Below are 14,725 nucleotides of genomic sequence, written 5' to 3' on the forward strand. Positions count from 1 at the left end.
ATAGGCCAAACACTGAGAAGTGGTTTTAAAAATAAAGAATAAAATATGCTCCTTTTTTCACAGCGTTCCCGTCTTTGGTCAATATTTGCTACTTTACTAATTCAACACTTTTCCGTCTCCTACCTCCCATGAAATCTGATGTAATTAGTGTCTAATGGTGTGGCCTTTGTTGGTGAATTTACACTGAGTGTAATTGCTGCTAATTGGAAGCCTCACACTAAGCTGGTGGTAATTAGGGCTTGATTTGCATTATTTCATTTGGCTGCACTGCATTGTGGGGAGTCTGGAGCCTTTTTTGCCGTCCACCCATGGGACTACTTTGATCCCCACAAGCTGGTGATGTTGCGGAGGTGCAGTAGCGTTCGCTCTCCGTTTTCAGATCACTTTCTGAGAGCTGTTGGATAAATTGGAGTTAATTGGGAGGAGTGGTAGGTGCTTGTTTGTGGCTTGATAATGACAGTGTGATAGCAGGAGATTCGGTGAAAAGGGACGAAACCAAAGGATGTGAACATTGGAGTAATTAGTTTCAGTTCACAGTTGTGCCATCAATTCAAATCCACCTTAATTCCTCTTCTCTCTGTGTATTCTTTAACGTTTTAATATTTTTTTCTCATTACAGATTCGATGTAATGTTGCATTTCATTTCATGTTTAAAGTCGACAAATTACTTGATTCTGTAATTAATAGCGAGGATGGACAAAATTGCATTTGGATCATCATGTACGGAGGTAAGACGGGAGCGTGTCTGTGACCCTAACATTACCTCTGGTAAATCTTGTAAACAACATTAGCGGAGGTGAATTAACATGTAGCACACATTTACATGTTAACACACATGTAGATGTTCCCTTGTACACCTCATTGGAGTGGGAAGGATGGGCATTAATGCACATGTAGAAAATCACTCCAGCGAGACTTAATCATGCCAAACAATTTCAGCGGCAAGGTGTTTGGTCCTGTTTCATTTTAATTTGAGTCTGGAGATCCCGTCGAAGCGATCACTGCCACCGTTTGACAAAGAGCCAGCGCTCCAGCCGCCAGTCCTCAACATGACAAATCCTCAATCTAGCCCTGCTCCCGCGTTTCTTCTAAACACATGGTTTATGCAAATCGAAGCAAAATGATCTTGGGGATAGCGGCAATGTTTGAGCAATTTAAGGGCCGCCAATGGGAACTGGCATTAATATAAAATAAGCAAGGGGGGGGAATGTCCTGTGCATATACAGGTCTCATTGACTGTACCCAAATTAATTTAGCAGAAAGGTTATGAATGACTGGTTGTGCCGAAGTGCAGTCACTTGTAGTGATATATGAAAGCACATCTATTCTGCACGCTCTGCTTGCTGTGATAAAGGTCATGTTATCATTTACATACCATCAAATGCTTTGAATGTAAACTCGTTCAAAACAGTATTTTCTTTACCTCTTCACATTCACCCACGGTAAACTCCATCTTTTCCAAAATGCTGGGTTCAAATGAACAGTTTAATATAGTTGGAGGATTTTTCTTTCTCCAATATCAAGTTTCTAGAGATAAAATATCAAAAAACAAATAACAATTCGTAATAAATGAATTAAAAAAGAGACTGAAAACGGTGAGAAAACTGCGAGGCATCGGTCTCTTGACTTGTGAGCTGACCTTGATGGATGGTCATCATTTGTCCTTGTCAGCAAATGAGCGTTGGTGCCTTTGAAATAGCAGTGCTATCAGGCTTTCAAGACCTGAATCTATTAACATGTTTAAACTGTTCATTTGATAATAATAGGCGAGTTTGGACCTCGTACGCACCTACTTAGAAACCCAGTAATCCAAATAATACGTGATGATTTGGTGACTCGGATTGACATGGCGTCTTTTAGGGCTTTGTAACGTCAGATAATAGTGTTTTATTTAGAGATGAACGACTTAACTGGTTTTGTCTAGCAGGAAACTGTAACATTCAAAGCATAAAGAATTATAAAACTAAATATTATAAACATTTTATATTGACCTTTGTTGATCAGCTGTCATATCATGACACAATCCTTATACAACTCCTCTCCTTGCTTGTTATTTGGTTAAACAATATAAACCTTCACTAGTTGTATTAGAGAATCTAGTTGATGTAACTCGCTTGGGCTACCTCTGCTCTAAACGCTGCTCTTTCCAAATAAGCACTTCATTAATCCTGCGCCAGCCTTCCAATATGAACGCTCCTCACAATTAAACCATTTGTTTTCCCCGTCACCTTGCCATGCCAGATCTACTTGGATGTCTGCTCTGTTTGGATGTAAACGTAGAATTTACTGGCGCAATTGAAATCTTAAAGAGCCCTCCAGTAAAACATATCCTCGCAGCAGTGTTGATGGTTTGCGCCGAGGTTATTAAATCGAAGCCATAACTGTTTAGTTAACCGATTAGGCGGGAGAAGAGCATCGGGGCCACGTAAAAAAAAAAAAAAAAAAAAGGGAGACTTGTGCAAACTTTCTCCAGTGTACAACTCTGTTCTGTGGAGCTGCCAAAAAAAAATAAATCATCCTGTTTCGTCATTCATGTGTTGTACATTAGAAAGGCTCGGTGAGGGTCAACATTTTCTCCTTATGACACAAAGAAACGTAATGTAGGGCTTGCAAACACTAAAATATTTAAGTATTACTGCCTCTGTTTGTCTCTCACTTTCATCAGTTGGCAGCAGCCTTGTCTGGCGTAGTGAGCGGCCCTTCCAGACACCTTTTATGACCGAACTAATTACTAATTACACAAGTGGTTGGTGCGAGCCCGCCGCACGCCGCCGCCTCTTTGTTATTTTAATTGTTGTTATTTTGAAGAATGGCGCTCCAGTAAATTCTGCCACGGATCCCCTAGGAGGATGGATGAGCTCTGAATAATTTATTATCTTTGTGGAAACACACTCGGCGTGCGGTATGGGGGTTGCATAGCGCTGTACATCTCCATTCTTGTTATGGCGGCGCTCTCATCTGGGATTGATGACGAGGTATCTTTCATTGTGCCTCTGCCTCTTCCAGCAGCCCATCATTAGGACTTCCACTGTCGCCTGTTTGGGGTGCGCTGGATGAATATGACTGGCAGAGGTGGACCCCCCCCTCCCCACACCAAACACCATTCCCTGACTAATTACTCCACGCAGTGATTCCCCTCCTGATGGATTAATGTGCATTGTGTGAATCGGACAGATCCCCACCTTCCGTGAGATGAGAGACGAGTGCATCCAGATTTTGAGCTGCGCTCCATGCACGACCCTGATAATTATTTTCATAGATGAATACCGTTGAAGGCAGGATGATGAAGTGGCCATTTGCGTTCGCAGACTATCGCATGAAAACATGGAGCACGGTCTTTGTCACCGGAGAGAAATCTGGTCCCGCACAGACTTGCGTCCCTTGTGCCTTTCCAGCTTGCATTCTGCAAACCCACATCTTCCAATTCACAGCTCCGTATACACAAGCTCTATATTCATTTTTTTCCAGTTTTTCAATTCAAAACTAAACATTTTCTTATGTAGTATTTCTCTGAACATTGAAATACATACCAAACAGCAGCCACTGTGTGCTCATCATCCAGCCTTTTGAGTCTGATCTTTATGTATTTATTTTTTATTTTTTTTGTCCATACAAATCAAATAATCAATGGTTTTCATTAGCCCGGGCATACTGGGTTTTAAAAGACCCGCTTGGAAATTGTATTTATTTTCCTGCGTAAAGCTCCTTTCCCTTTTAGAGGCCCCTGTGTGATCATTGGTGTTGGACTGAAGATTTGTGAGGAGCCCCCGGCCAGAGCAGCGTTCAAGAGTAGATCACATAAAGTATGCTGGGGTTCTCCCGTCATAGCCCATGCCACTGAAACCATAAACTGTGTCCTACCGCTTTCGCCGTTACGGCAAACACAGGTTTTTCAAGTTAGCTTAAAAATGCTTTTTCTAAACTCTTACGTTTGACAGTCCTCTTTTGGTTTCATTGACTTACATAATTTTTGCTTTGCTTACTGGGCTCAAGATTCTTCTAAAAAATAATTATAATAATTATAATAAAACCATCTACATAAAACTTAAACCTGTAATATGTTTTTAGCTAGAATATGTTAGTTTCTCTGTAATCAGTGTATAGATTCTGATGGTTAAATTAGTTTTCTTTTTTTCACACACCACAAAGGAATTTACAGTATTTCACTAACCGTGGTAATCTTTTGCAACATGTAGAGGTGAGCAAGCGTCTAATCTAAACTCTGTCACGACATCATCTCGATCATAGAAAAGGGTTTTGTAGAAGTGAACTCTAAACTTGTGTGAAGTGGTCGGGATTTAGCGTCTTTTAGGAGGTCGGTGCACGTTTTTTCTCCCCACCCATTCAAATGGGCATTTAAAAAGTGGGTTAATCGAACTAAAACTTTTAAACAATCCGAAATAGTGTCAGTGTAATGGACAATAAAATGTTTCTTATGCTTTTCAGCTATGGGTCATAACTATATTTGAGATTTATATTTTACTTAAATGACTTGGAGTAAATCAAGCACAAGTGATATTTTATTATAGACTGGAACACGGTACACAAGCTAACTCCTCTGCAGCGGAGTCCTCATTAAAAGTTAACACTTTCTTTTCCTTGAGAGCAGAATGATTTACCGACCCGGGCCTGGTAAGGGGAGATGCAAACTGAAAAGAAAAATGGAGGCTATAGACATTGATTAATATTGGTAATGCTATCCACCCCTCCTCTGTGTTTGTAATGGCCTTCTCCTTATCCTGCTGGCCATGACTCCTGACAAGAGGTATCCTGCTGGGCTTGAAATGAGCCTCGAATGGAAGCACGTGCCACAAAAGTGTGTGTGTGTGTGTGTGTGTGTGTGTGTGTGTGTGTGTGTGTGTGTGTGTGGGGAAAATGATCACGCTGTCATTTGCTCATTCAGCTGTGATGATGTTTCCTCAGTTCACCTTCTCAAAGAGGGAGAGGGGAGAAAAAGAAAGATAAGAAAGGGAACATCTTTTCCTCTGAGATGGGGCTTGTCATTGTCAAGATTGGGGTTATAATTTGGAGTCTCAGCTTGTGTGAAAGTGAATGTTTTTAAGGAGTGATTCCGAGAGTTGAGGAAAAAAAAAAAGACCTGCAAACACAATGCTGGCTTTATGTATGCTTACTCGGACCAAGCGCTAATGCTGGGCTGCTATACCATGCTGGCCGGTAATTGCTAACACATGTGCTACCTCTGTCTCGTTGCAGCCGGCCGAGGGAGTTCTGGCGCCTGGACTACTGGGAGGACGATTTAAGGCGGCGACGTCGCTTCATCAGGAACCCCTTCGGATCCAGTCACTCAGAAGCCACGCTCAAAGCCGCGACTGAACACGGTCAGTGAGCCCCCTTCACCACCAAACCCCCGCCTGTTGTTTCTACACCCTTTCTTACACGCTTGGTGGTAGCACCAGGTACAAGGCAATAAAAATTAGTCCTCCCGTTGCAATAAAAGATTTATTGTACCGCAAGACACAGTAAAAATAGCACCCGCATTTGAATTTCACACAGGTAATTTATTTCATACTCTGCCTCCCGTTATGCAAAGCTGGACTGATAAGTGTTAGCTTGCTTTATTCAGAAAATCAGCTTTGAACTGAGTGGTACTAAATAACATGATATATTAAATGTTATATATTCTTTTTTTTTTCTGGCTGCGTAACAGTGGCTGATATCAGCGGTAAGTAACTTTTCCCCTTTAAGATTTATGTGTTTGGATGAAAGATGATTTGATGCTTTGCCTTGCAGGATAATTTACCAGAAATACCTTGCTTTTGCAGTCAATATTAAATGTATTTTTTAGATGTATAATTACATTAGGTCTAATGAATTGTATTGGTGCTTTGCGTTTAATGTTATAAACACACATATGAAGCGTCGTAAAGCAGAAGGGACGACTAAAGCCAACACCACTGATTTCTGCACTGTTTTTTTTTTTCCTGGTGCAAATTTCCAATAAACCTTAGCTTAACGTTCCCTGCAGCCGCTTATAACCGAAATATCTAAATGACATATGTCCCTGCATTAACACCGACTCGCATTTCTCTTCTAGAGTGCCTGTAATCCCTCATTTCTGCAAATCTCCAGCACACACCAGGGTTTGCAATCATTGTCAAGCTGGGCCTACATTAACCAAGCACAATCAATTACAAAAAAATTTTTTAAAAAATGGCCAAAAACGTTCTCAATGAAAAAAGTCCTTTTAAATGTGATATCATTCCCAGAGACAAATGGCAGGTGTGACAGAAGTCAATAAGAATATGATCTAAAAGCAATAAGTGTTGGGGATCCCGGATTCCTGGGAGACCTCTGGGCTGCAGTAATGGCTGCAGCATGAAGGCAGCTGGGGAAGGAGGCCAGAGTCCAGCTGGTCGCAGTTCTCCTGCGGCAAGCCTCTGAGTTTTTTTTTTAGTTTTTTTTTTTTACTTTGTTTCCTTTTTAAATCCTCCTTGTTTTCTCTTCGACTTACTCTCGACAGACTCTTATGTTCTGTCGTTACCTTTTTTTCTTAGCAAAGCAGAAGAAAATACATTTAAAATTCTTAACGAGTTGGTTATTAAGGTCATTTGTTTGGTATTTAATTGTTCATTCGGCCGATGTGCTGTAAATATTCATCGTCGGCAGGAGAAGAGAAATCCCTGCGAACAACATTTGGTTTCAAAGTCGAGTCTGTGTAAAAATAGCCGGCGGCCAGTTGTGGCAGGAGTATGCTACCTCATGAGAGTATACAGCCTGCCTAAACTATGGGAATATATCATTAAAATAACTCTTTGACATTGAAGCCTGACGGCATCCTTTTTTTTCTGATCTAACCTTTCGTCTTGTTTTAGTCGACCCGACATTTGTTACGGAAGTGCGGCTCAAGATGAGAATGCGGGGCTGAGTTTTCAAACGGAGCACAAAGGTCATATCTGGCTGTAATTATATTCATCAGATGCAGAGGGGAAAATGCAGTCTTACTCCCTAAGAAAATATTTAGCATGAGATCAAGTCTGAATTTGCTCTCATTTGCTACTTGGGGCAGCGCTTTACAAATATCACGCATGATCAGAAAATTAGAAGCAAGGCGGGGGGAAAGTAATAGCATCTTTAGTTTGAGGCTATATTGTAACAGCGTTTTATTTTTCCTTTTTTAAGAAACACGCATTCCTGTGTTTAACATGCATTCCCGTGTTTAAGATAGACAACTGTTATCATTCATACTGCGCCAAGATGATTTCCACCGGAGAGCGCGCGGCTGCCAGTAGGCTTGAGTAGGCTGTTATGTATTTATGGCTGGAAAGAACCATCTTTTCTGGGGATTGATTTGGTCTGGTCCTGGGCCGTGTACCAGAGGTGGCAGAGTAAATACCTGAAGACTAATGTCTCTGTTCTGGTAATCAATACTCGCCTCATGACCACACTCCTGGCTACGCTCCCGTTAAAAACAAATTTGTTAATTCTGACAATTTAATTGCTGTGACCGTGCATGTCTCCAGTTGTATAAGCAGGTAGTTGAACCCCTCGGTTGGGGGAGAACGAGGTCCTGGAAAAAGTGGAACCTGTTGGGATTTATGCACATTTCTGCTCCCTGTGTGTGTCGAGTGACGAGCTTGAAGTGCCCTGGTAGAATTTTTTTTTTTGTTGTTAATGTGGCACTCTTGCTCTTCGCATGGATTATTCATCAGTGTGATACCTATAATTTAATCATAACAAATTGATGCTAATTGTGTGTTTAGAATTTAAGTTGCTATTTGTTTTGGCACTTCTATTTTTGGGTTCGTGCTATTAGTATTATTTAAAACACTTTTAGTTAGTGTAGTTTTTTTTACTCACACACGCTTTGCTGCACACTAAATCTGAAGTGCATCAGTTAGCATGCTCCACATGATTCCCCAGCCACACACACACACACATACACACACACATCCTTAGACACAAGACGTACAACACCACCAAAACCTCAGGGTTGTCAAATTAAAAGGAGAAAAAAATAAACACTATCTACTTTTGGAACAGGAAGTCTGAGAAGTTAGCACGAAGCCTGTCACTTATGTCCACATTTCTTTTACGTATCTGGTGATAAGTGTCATAAACTTGGTCAGAGTAGCTTCTCTTGCTACTTTTACAGACAGACTACAAGCTGACTGGTCATTGTTTTTGTTGCAGTGAACTCATTACACTGAGGAGCTATTAATAACTTGTGTTGAGGTGCGGTTGAGTCACTAAGACTCGATGCTGCTTGTTGGCACTATCTTAACGTTGGGATTTGCTGAGCATGCAGCACATGGACGTTCAGATATGTCTCTGTTTTTAACCTCATCTGACAAGTCTCCTGTCCACTTGCTTGGTGCGAATACAATGGCATGTGGTACGTATTAGGGGAGCTGGTAGTAATTTCAGTGCTGCTAACTAAAGAATCCTCCGGGGAGGCTTAATTACAGGAAGGCCATTCTAAATATCAGCGAGCTGCATATTTTCCATGACAAGAGATTTTTTAGCCCCGCTCTTCTAGCTGTTTCAAAGCGTTTAGCTGCACGGCGCGGCTGTGGGGTTCTCAGGAAGTGCAATTGATCTCAGGTGATGAAGCGGCGTTACTTCGACCAGAACGCCAGATTAGAGCGCAAAGACATGCACAGAAGCAGCAAAAGCTCTCGCCGTATCGCCAGCTATGTTTACAAACAGGGGGAGACCTGCCAGACGGCCTTTGTATTGTGCACCCGTGTCTGGGAAAATGCAGGGATCTCTAAATGTTTGCAGATTACCGGTGCGCTTAAATGATCCATTTTGGAACTTCAAGTCATGTTCGGTTGAAATGGGAATGGGCAGTGCGAGACCCTCATTCTGTTTAAGCGTGTTTGGATAGTCTTGGTGTGGAACAGTGTTTGTTATGATGTGTGTTTAAAAGGGTTAGATGCATTTGGGGTTAGGGTTGTGTCTTTTGTCCGTCACGTTTGGTTTGCCTGCCTGGATGTAGCTCTGCAAGTAAGAAAATGCCATGCATGTAAGCATTTCTCTAAACTGTTGAATCAAGGTTAAGCTGCAAAGATGATCAACTTTGTAAATAGTCTTTTTGGAGGATAAACACTCTGCACACACTTTATGACTACAATAACTAAAAATAACTACTAACAGTAACTTTATGACTACGACTAAACTAAAGTAGCGCAAAGGTAATATTTAAAAAAAAAAAAAATAATAACCATAACCTGCCTCAGTTTATTAAATACTCTCACATTACTGTGTGTTATGAATTGTAATAAATGTAATCAGTTGTGGAAACAAATATAATAAAATCCATATTGGATTTAAACCTTTAGTTCCTGTTGCTAATTTTTCTGTTTACCAGCTGTGGCTTAAACTAAATCAGTGGGGAAGAAAGTTGATCACTCATTTTAGAGTATAACTTATGTTTATTGACATTGTATAAAGGGCATTAAGCTATATATTTTTTCACTGTTGCTGATTGTTGCTTATAATTCCTGTATTTTATTTAGATTGAAAATCAGAATGAGGTTCTTGGTTTCAGTTTGAAAAAAAAAAAAACGTGGCTTGTTGTGATCACATCATCAAACTGCTGAGAAATAAAGTCAAACAAATTTGTTGTGTCGACCTACGTTATGAAATTAAATGAACTCTGTATAACTCTGTGTGTGTGAATTTATGTAATGCATTAAATATAATATTTAAAAAAGACTGATTTCCCCTTTCTAGCATCCGAGGAGGATATTCTCAAAGGGAAGCAGTCCATCAGGGGTCACGCTCTCGGAAATCAGAACTCAGAGAGTGAGACGTCACTTGACGGAGACGATGACACTCTGTCGTCCTTAGAGGATAAGGACCTGGAGAACCTCACAGGTAAAGAAGTGCCTCATTATCTTCGCCTCCCAAACCCGCCTCTGCGACGTTCTCACCCCTCCCATGTTTTTTTGTTTTTTTTTCCTGCAGTCCTAACTAAATAAAGAAGTAACGTCAGTGTAGATTTTTTTACTAATATCATACACATGCATTTTAGTTGCTCTGAATAGTGACTTATAGGTCTCTCTTACTGAGTGCACTGGTTTCCTTTACATCTATGGCAAAGTATGGCCGACTATCCAATAATAAGTTGCGGCTTTGCTCTGATATTTTCCTTTTATTTATTTATTTATTTTAGATTTTTTTTAGACTTATTGCTGTATTTTTTAATTTTAAATCATTGACGCCCTTCCATTCATCACTTTTTCAGTGCCCGGCATTTACCACTATCCTAAGAGAGTACAGTAAACACTGTATCTTCAGTTTTCTGTCTCTGCCAGAGGAGGCCTGCTTTACAAACAGACCTGAGGAGCAACTCTTAACATTTTTTATTTTTTTAAATCCACCAGTAGCTGATCTTATCCCAGGATGGTGCATATGCTAAAATTGGGGCATTACCCTATTCAAGAAAATCAGTTTTACTTGAGCCTGTTAGTTAGATAAGAACTATAACACTGCCATAGACTTGATTTTATCCATTTTATTTCTTGTGCACGTCTTCCCTTTTTATTTGTCTGTCATTTAAATGACGTTAATTAAATATTATAATATAGTCTGCTAATCGGATTGCAGGCTAATCCGGAATTTTCTGAGCAGCGAAAGCTCCCAGCAGACTAAGCTGCAGTAAAAGGGGGCTCAGAGTGCTATTAAAATAATGCAACAGGACGACAATGGGATTAAACGTCGAATCCTGTCTAATAAAGTGATATGCACGGTGAGGAAAATGCGCGCAAGTTGTCTGGAGAGGTTCAGCTGCTCCTCTTAAGCAGCTGTCTGCTCCAGGTGTAATTGAATGTCTTTGAGCGCTCGGGACAACAACAACAACAACAAAAAAAACAACAAAAAACCCTGTTATTTCAACCCTCGGATAACATGTCAGTCCTCGTGGGGGTTTTGGGGAGAGAGGCGGCGGAATGAACGTGTGTCTGTTTATTCCATCCATTTGAATGAGGGCGCTCGGGGAAATCAGGCCCGCGGCTCCGATGCTGCTGCTGCTGCTGCTGCTGCTGCGCACATCTGCAAACACAATGGCTCGTATATGTGCATGAGCAGAGCTGAGCTTCCACCCACAGCTCCCCTGAGCCGGGCTCTCATTGTCATACTGGCATAAATTAAGATTGATGAGAGATGAACACACAGCTTCTCCCAAAAGCCCGCAATCAATAGGTTCTGACGGACAGACAGTTTTGATAGTTGTGCTTCGAATTTCATTTTAATTATTTATTTAGTTACTTTGGCCTTTAGCGTGCTATTTGACCAACTGTGAGCATATAAATGATAATATGTGTCCTATCATTAACGTTGATCTTGAACTTATCGATTAATTGCACATTTGCAAGTACAGTTTCTTTTACCCCAAATAATTGTGATATAAAAGTATTTTGCGTCAGAGCTGCAGCACTGATAGTATAATAGTTTCACATCACAATTATTGGAAAAAAAAATCTTGTTATATTTCGCGTACGACCTGTATTTATAAACTATCCTCCAGGATTGAAGGTGCGTTTTTAAGTCATCTCTGCAGCCATCGAGGCAGTTTTAAGTTTCTTTTTCCGCTTCGACTTTTGGAAACAAGCTGTGCACAGGGCTCCAAAGCCTCCCTCTCGGAGAAGTCGTGCTCTCTGACCGGCTTCTTGTCTGCCTGCCTGTCTCCTCCAGGCCCTGTAAACCTGAGCACCAGCGCTCAGCTCGTGGCTCCGGCTGTGGTGCTGAAAGGCACCCTGTCCGTCACCGCCTCCGAGCTCTACTTCGAGGTGGACGAGGACGAGCCCAGCTTCAAGGCCATCGATCCAAAGGTAAGGAAAGGGGACTCGAAGCTCCAACGATCTCGTTTGGTCACTTACTGAAGCCGTGCTCGAATTAACGCAGGCTCTGAAAGGATTTAAATATATTGTATATATGTAGAATATTATTTGAAAATGCCAGTAATGTCTTTGAAAGTTTGTCTGATAATAGCATGTTAAGCGAAAATATTCTTGAACTGAATTAAAAAAATAAAATAAAAAAAAATTATTTACCACATATTTATATATATATGTTTAGATTTAATTTAAGCAACTCTTTTTCTTAACATTTTTTTGAGATAAAATTAAATCCTTGAAAATTATAACTACACGCAACGTTTATTTTTTTAAGTGGAAGCAAATCTTGGAAATTATTATTAAATCTTCATGTTAAAAGAAAAATAATAATGATAATATAAAAATGGGACTAGTCCACAACAAGGGAGAGCTGACCTACAGGTGGTTGCATTTGTTGTTCACGAACACTCTGTGAAATGATTTGTTCTTAAGTTGTGTATTTAAATGTTCTTTTATTTATTTATTTTATGGGGATTCAATATGTAAAAATCTAGTTACAGGTCAGGTTATATATCTTTATGGTAAAGGCCCTGTGTCTGTGCTGCTGTTAATCCACAGAGCAGAGATGCTCTCAGGCCTATATATTAACACGACTCCATTGATTTACATTCACTTGAAAATCCCTTTGAGTCAGTGACGCACTCTAAAAATAACTTACGGCCTACAGTCCACTTTGCTGTTCTTCTTCTTCTTTTAAAAAAATTTAGATTTTTTCTTCCAGTGGTGTTTTCAGGTTAGACTTTCTCGTGTGAAATTTAAAGATTCTCCTCCTCAGACAATAACAGGATAAAACGCAGCAGCATTAGCTGTCACCTCAGCTGTCAAAACACGTCAAAACACAAGGCCAAGTTGTAATTTAATTTGCAACATTTTATTAACATTTCTTTTTTTTAAGTCACAATGAAAAAAAATGAACTTGGCACGCTACATTTTATTCTTTCACTTAACGATTTTTGTGCATATATTTAAATAAAAGTTTCTTCACTTTGTGAAAACATTTAAAGAAGACAACTAAAATTTCTTACATTTATTTGAAATTGTACCTTCACTTTCTCTCGGCAGTGGCCCAATTGTTCCGTGATTTTCTTTTTTTAAAAAACAAGGGTTTTGTGTTTTGTTCGCTGCGTTTGTTACTGTTCTTACTTTCACATTGCTTGGAGACTCGGTTGGCGAATAGTGTTTAGGTTTTATCCTCCAAAAAAAAAGTCTCTCGGTGCTGTCTCGATGATCAGTTTATAATTTGTCCAAACTTTTAGCGTTGGTGAGGATTTCCCTCGCTAGTCTCCATGTCTGCTTCGCAGCAGCCTCCAGGGCTGAGTGAGGCTTTCCCTGAAACAAGTCCAAGTTTGGCAAGAAGTAGTGGGGACATCTGCGGCACTGCAGACAGGATATGAGTTGCAGCAGGATACCATTCAGTCGGTCTCCGAGGCAAGACTCGTCCCAGTCGGTCTCTCTCGGGTGTTTCTCGCACTCGTACAGCAGCAGGGTCTTCATGTGGTAGTTGTTGAGCGGCTGTCCCGGCAGCTCCAGGTGTCGGTCCCTCAGAGTCTTCAGGACGGACAGACACTTCTTCCTGCAGCCCGCCATTAGCAGCCTGTTCTCGGCCTCGCTGAACTGCAGCACCCAGGCGTCGCTCTCCGCAGAGCTTTGCTTCCCCGTCAACGAGTAGCACTCTTTGGAGAGGAGGTTAAACCCCTCGGCTTTGACTTCTGCTACCCGGTTAGGACCTGGCCAGGGGATATGAGGCATGGGCCACTGTGCTGCGCTTCTAGGCCAAATCCCAGTGCACTTGAACGCGGGGGTGATCTGCACCACATACCTCTCCCTGATCCGTAGTTTGACCTCGCTGGTGTCGGCTACCATCTTTACCACGTCGCGGTAGCTGCATTTATCCACGGCTTGTGCCACCAGAGTCTGAAACCTCGAGCGGATCTTCCTGGCTGAAAGGTAACCCGATGCTGTGATGAACTCGACCCACAGCGACATGCTCCTTTTACGGCCATCGCTCAGCTTCAGGACCGCGCAGCCGGGCAAGGAGCCGTCATCCACAAAGTTGAACACCCCCATCTGGTTGAGGTAAAGCACCACCTCAAACTCGTTGGGGGAGATGACCTCCATCCCCTCATAGCGCGCGTCTATCTCACTGAGGGAGCTGATAAACCGGGGCTCCTGCACTTCCACCTCTTTCAGGACATCCGACACCACTTTACAAACCTCCCTTATAGTCTTCGCAATGGCTGCTTTGCGAGCTTGGCATCTCTCGTTGTAATACTTGTTAAGCTGGTAAACCAGCTTTGCCTGCGTCGCAATCATGTTTGGGCAGAGGTCCGGGCTGTACACCGGAGAGTCGCAGTAAGTTGACGGATCCAATGCTTACCGGTAAAGCCAGAGGCAATTGCTTCCCAGTGCAGGAAAAATGTGCAATCAAAGTTTTTTTTCAGCTTTTGTAGCGGATGGACGTCAGTGTGAGGAGGAGGAAACGGATAGGGATGCAACGTAATAGCCCTGCTAAATATCAGTCCAAGTCTTGAGCACTTCCAGCACGGCTGAGAAGATTCATATTCAGGTTCTTGGTTACCATCCGTGTCCTGGACTGTAGACGCTAAAGGCTAACACACCGCCTCTGCCCACTCATGTCTCCCCTGCTGTTATTCTCTCCTCTGTGCCCCTGCTCACTTTTCGTCCGCACTCAGCTTTGAGCTGGATTTGTGTAGTTTATGAATGGTTCCTTTAGAAGAGTGAAAGGGGTCGGGCTTCTCTTCCTGCAATCATGTGCAGAGCTGTCAGTGCGGGCAGCCAATCAGAGCAGCCAGAGGCAGACGCTTCTGCAGGAGAGCTCCAGTCCTCCTCAGCAGCATCTGGAC

At 41.7% G+C, this 14,725-nt stretch overlaps 2 protein-coding genes across 7 annotated transcripts in view; one reads left to right on the forward strand and one right to left on the reverse strand.

The window, feature by feature from the left end:
- lrba (LPS-responsive vesicle trafficking, beach and anchor containing) overlaps positions 1-14,725 on the forward strand; it is a 182,029-nt gene that overhangs the window by 97,992 nt on the left and 69,312 nt on the right. For 3 of the 6 annotated variants that reach the window (XM_084565451.1, XM_084565452.1, XM_084565453.1), the window contains exons 37-40: positions 5,215-5,339; positions 5,669-5,683; positions 9,697-9,840; positions 11,659-11,795. In XM_084565451.1, coding sequence (XP_084421577.1) covers positions 5,215-5,339; positions 5,669-5,683; positions 9,697-9,840; positions 11,659-11,795 — 421 coding nt within the window. The remainder of the gene's footprint in view (positions 1-5,214; positions 5,340-5,668; positions 5,684-9,696; positions 9,841-11,658; positions 11,796-14,725) is intronic. The other 3 variants (XM_084565454.1, XM_084565455.1, XM_084565456.1) reach the window with 1 other exon arrangement.
- Positions 12,924-14,539, reverse strand: mab21l2 (mab-21-like 2). Its single transcript, XM_084565503.1, has one exon. It carries the CDS (start codon positions 14,172-14,174, stop codon positions 13,095-13,097), a length of 1,080 nt encoding a protein of 359 aa, XP_084421629.1. The 5' UTR covers positions 14,175-14,539; the 3' UTR covers positions 12,924-13,094.

The sequence above is a fragment of the Chelon labrosus genome (genome assembly GCF_963514085.1).
Source record: "Chelon labrosus genome assembly, chromosome: 2".
Taxonomy (NCBI): domain Eukaryota; kingdom Metazoa; phylum Chordata; class Actinopteri; order Mugiliformes; family Mugilidae; genus Chelon; species Chelon labrosus.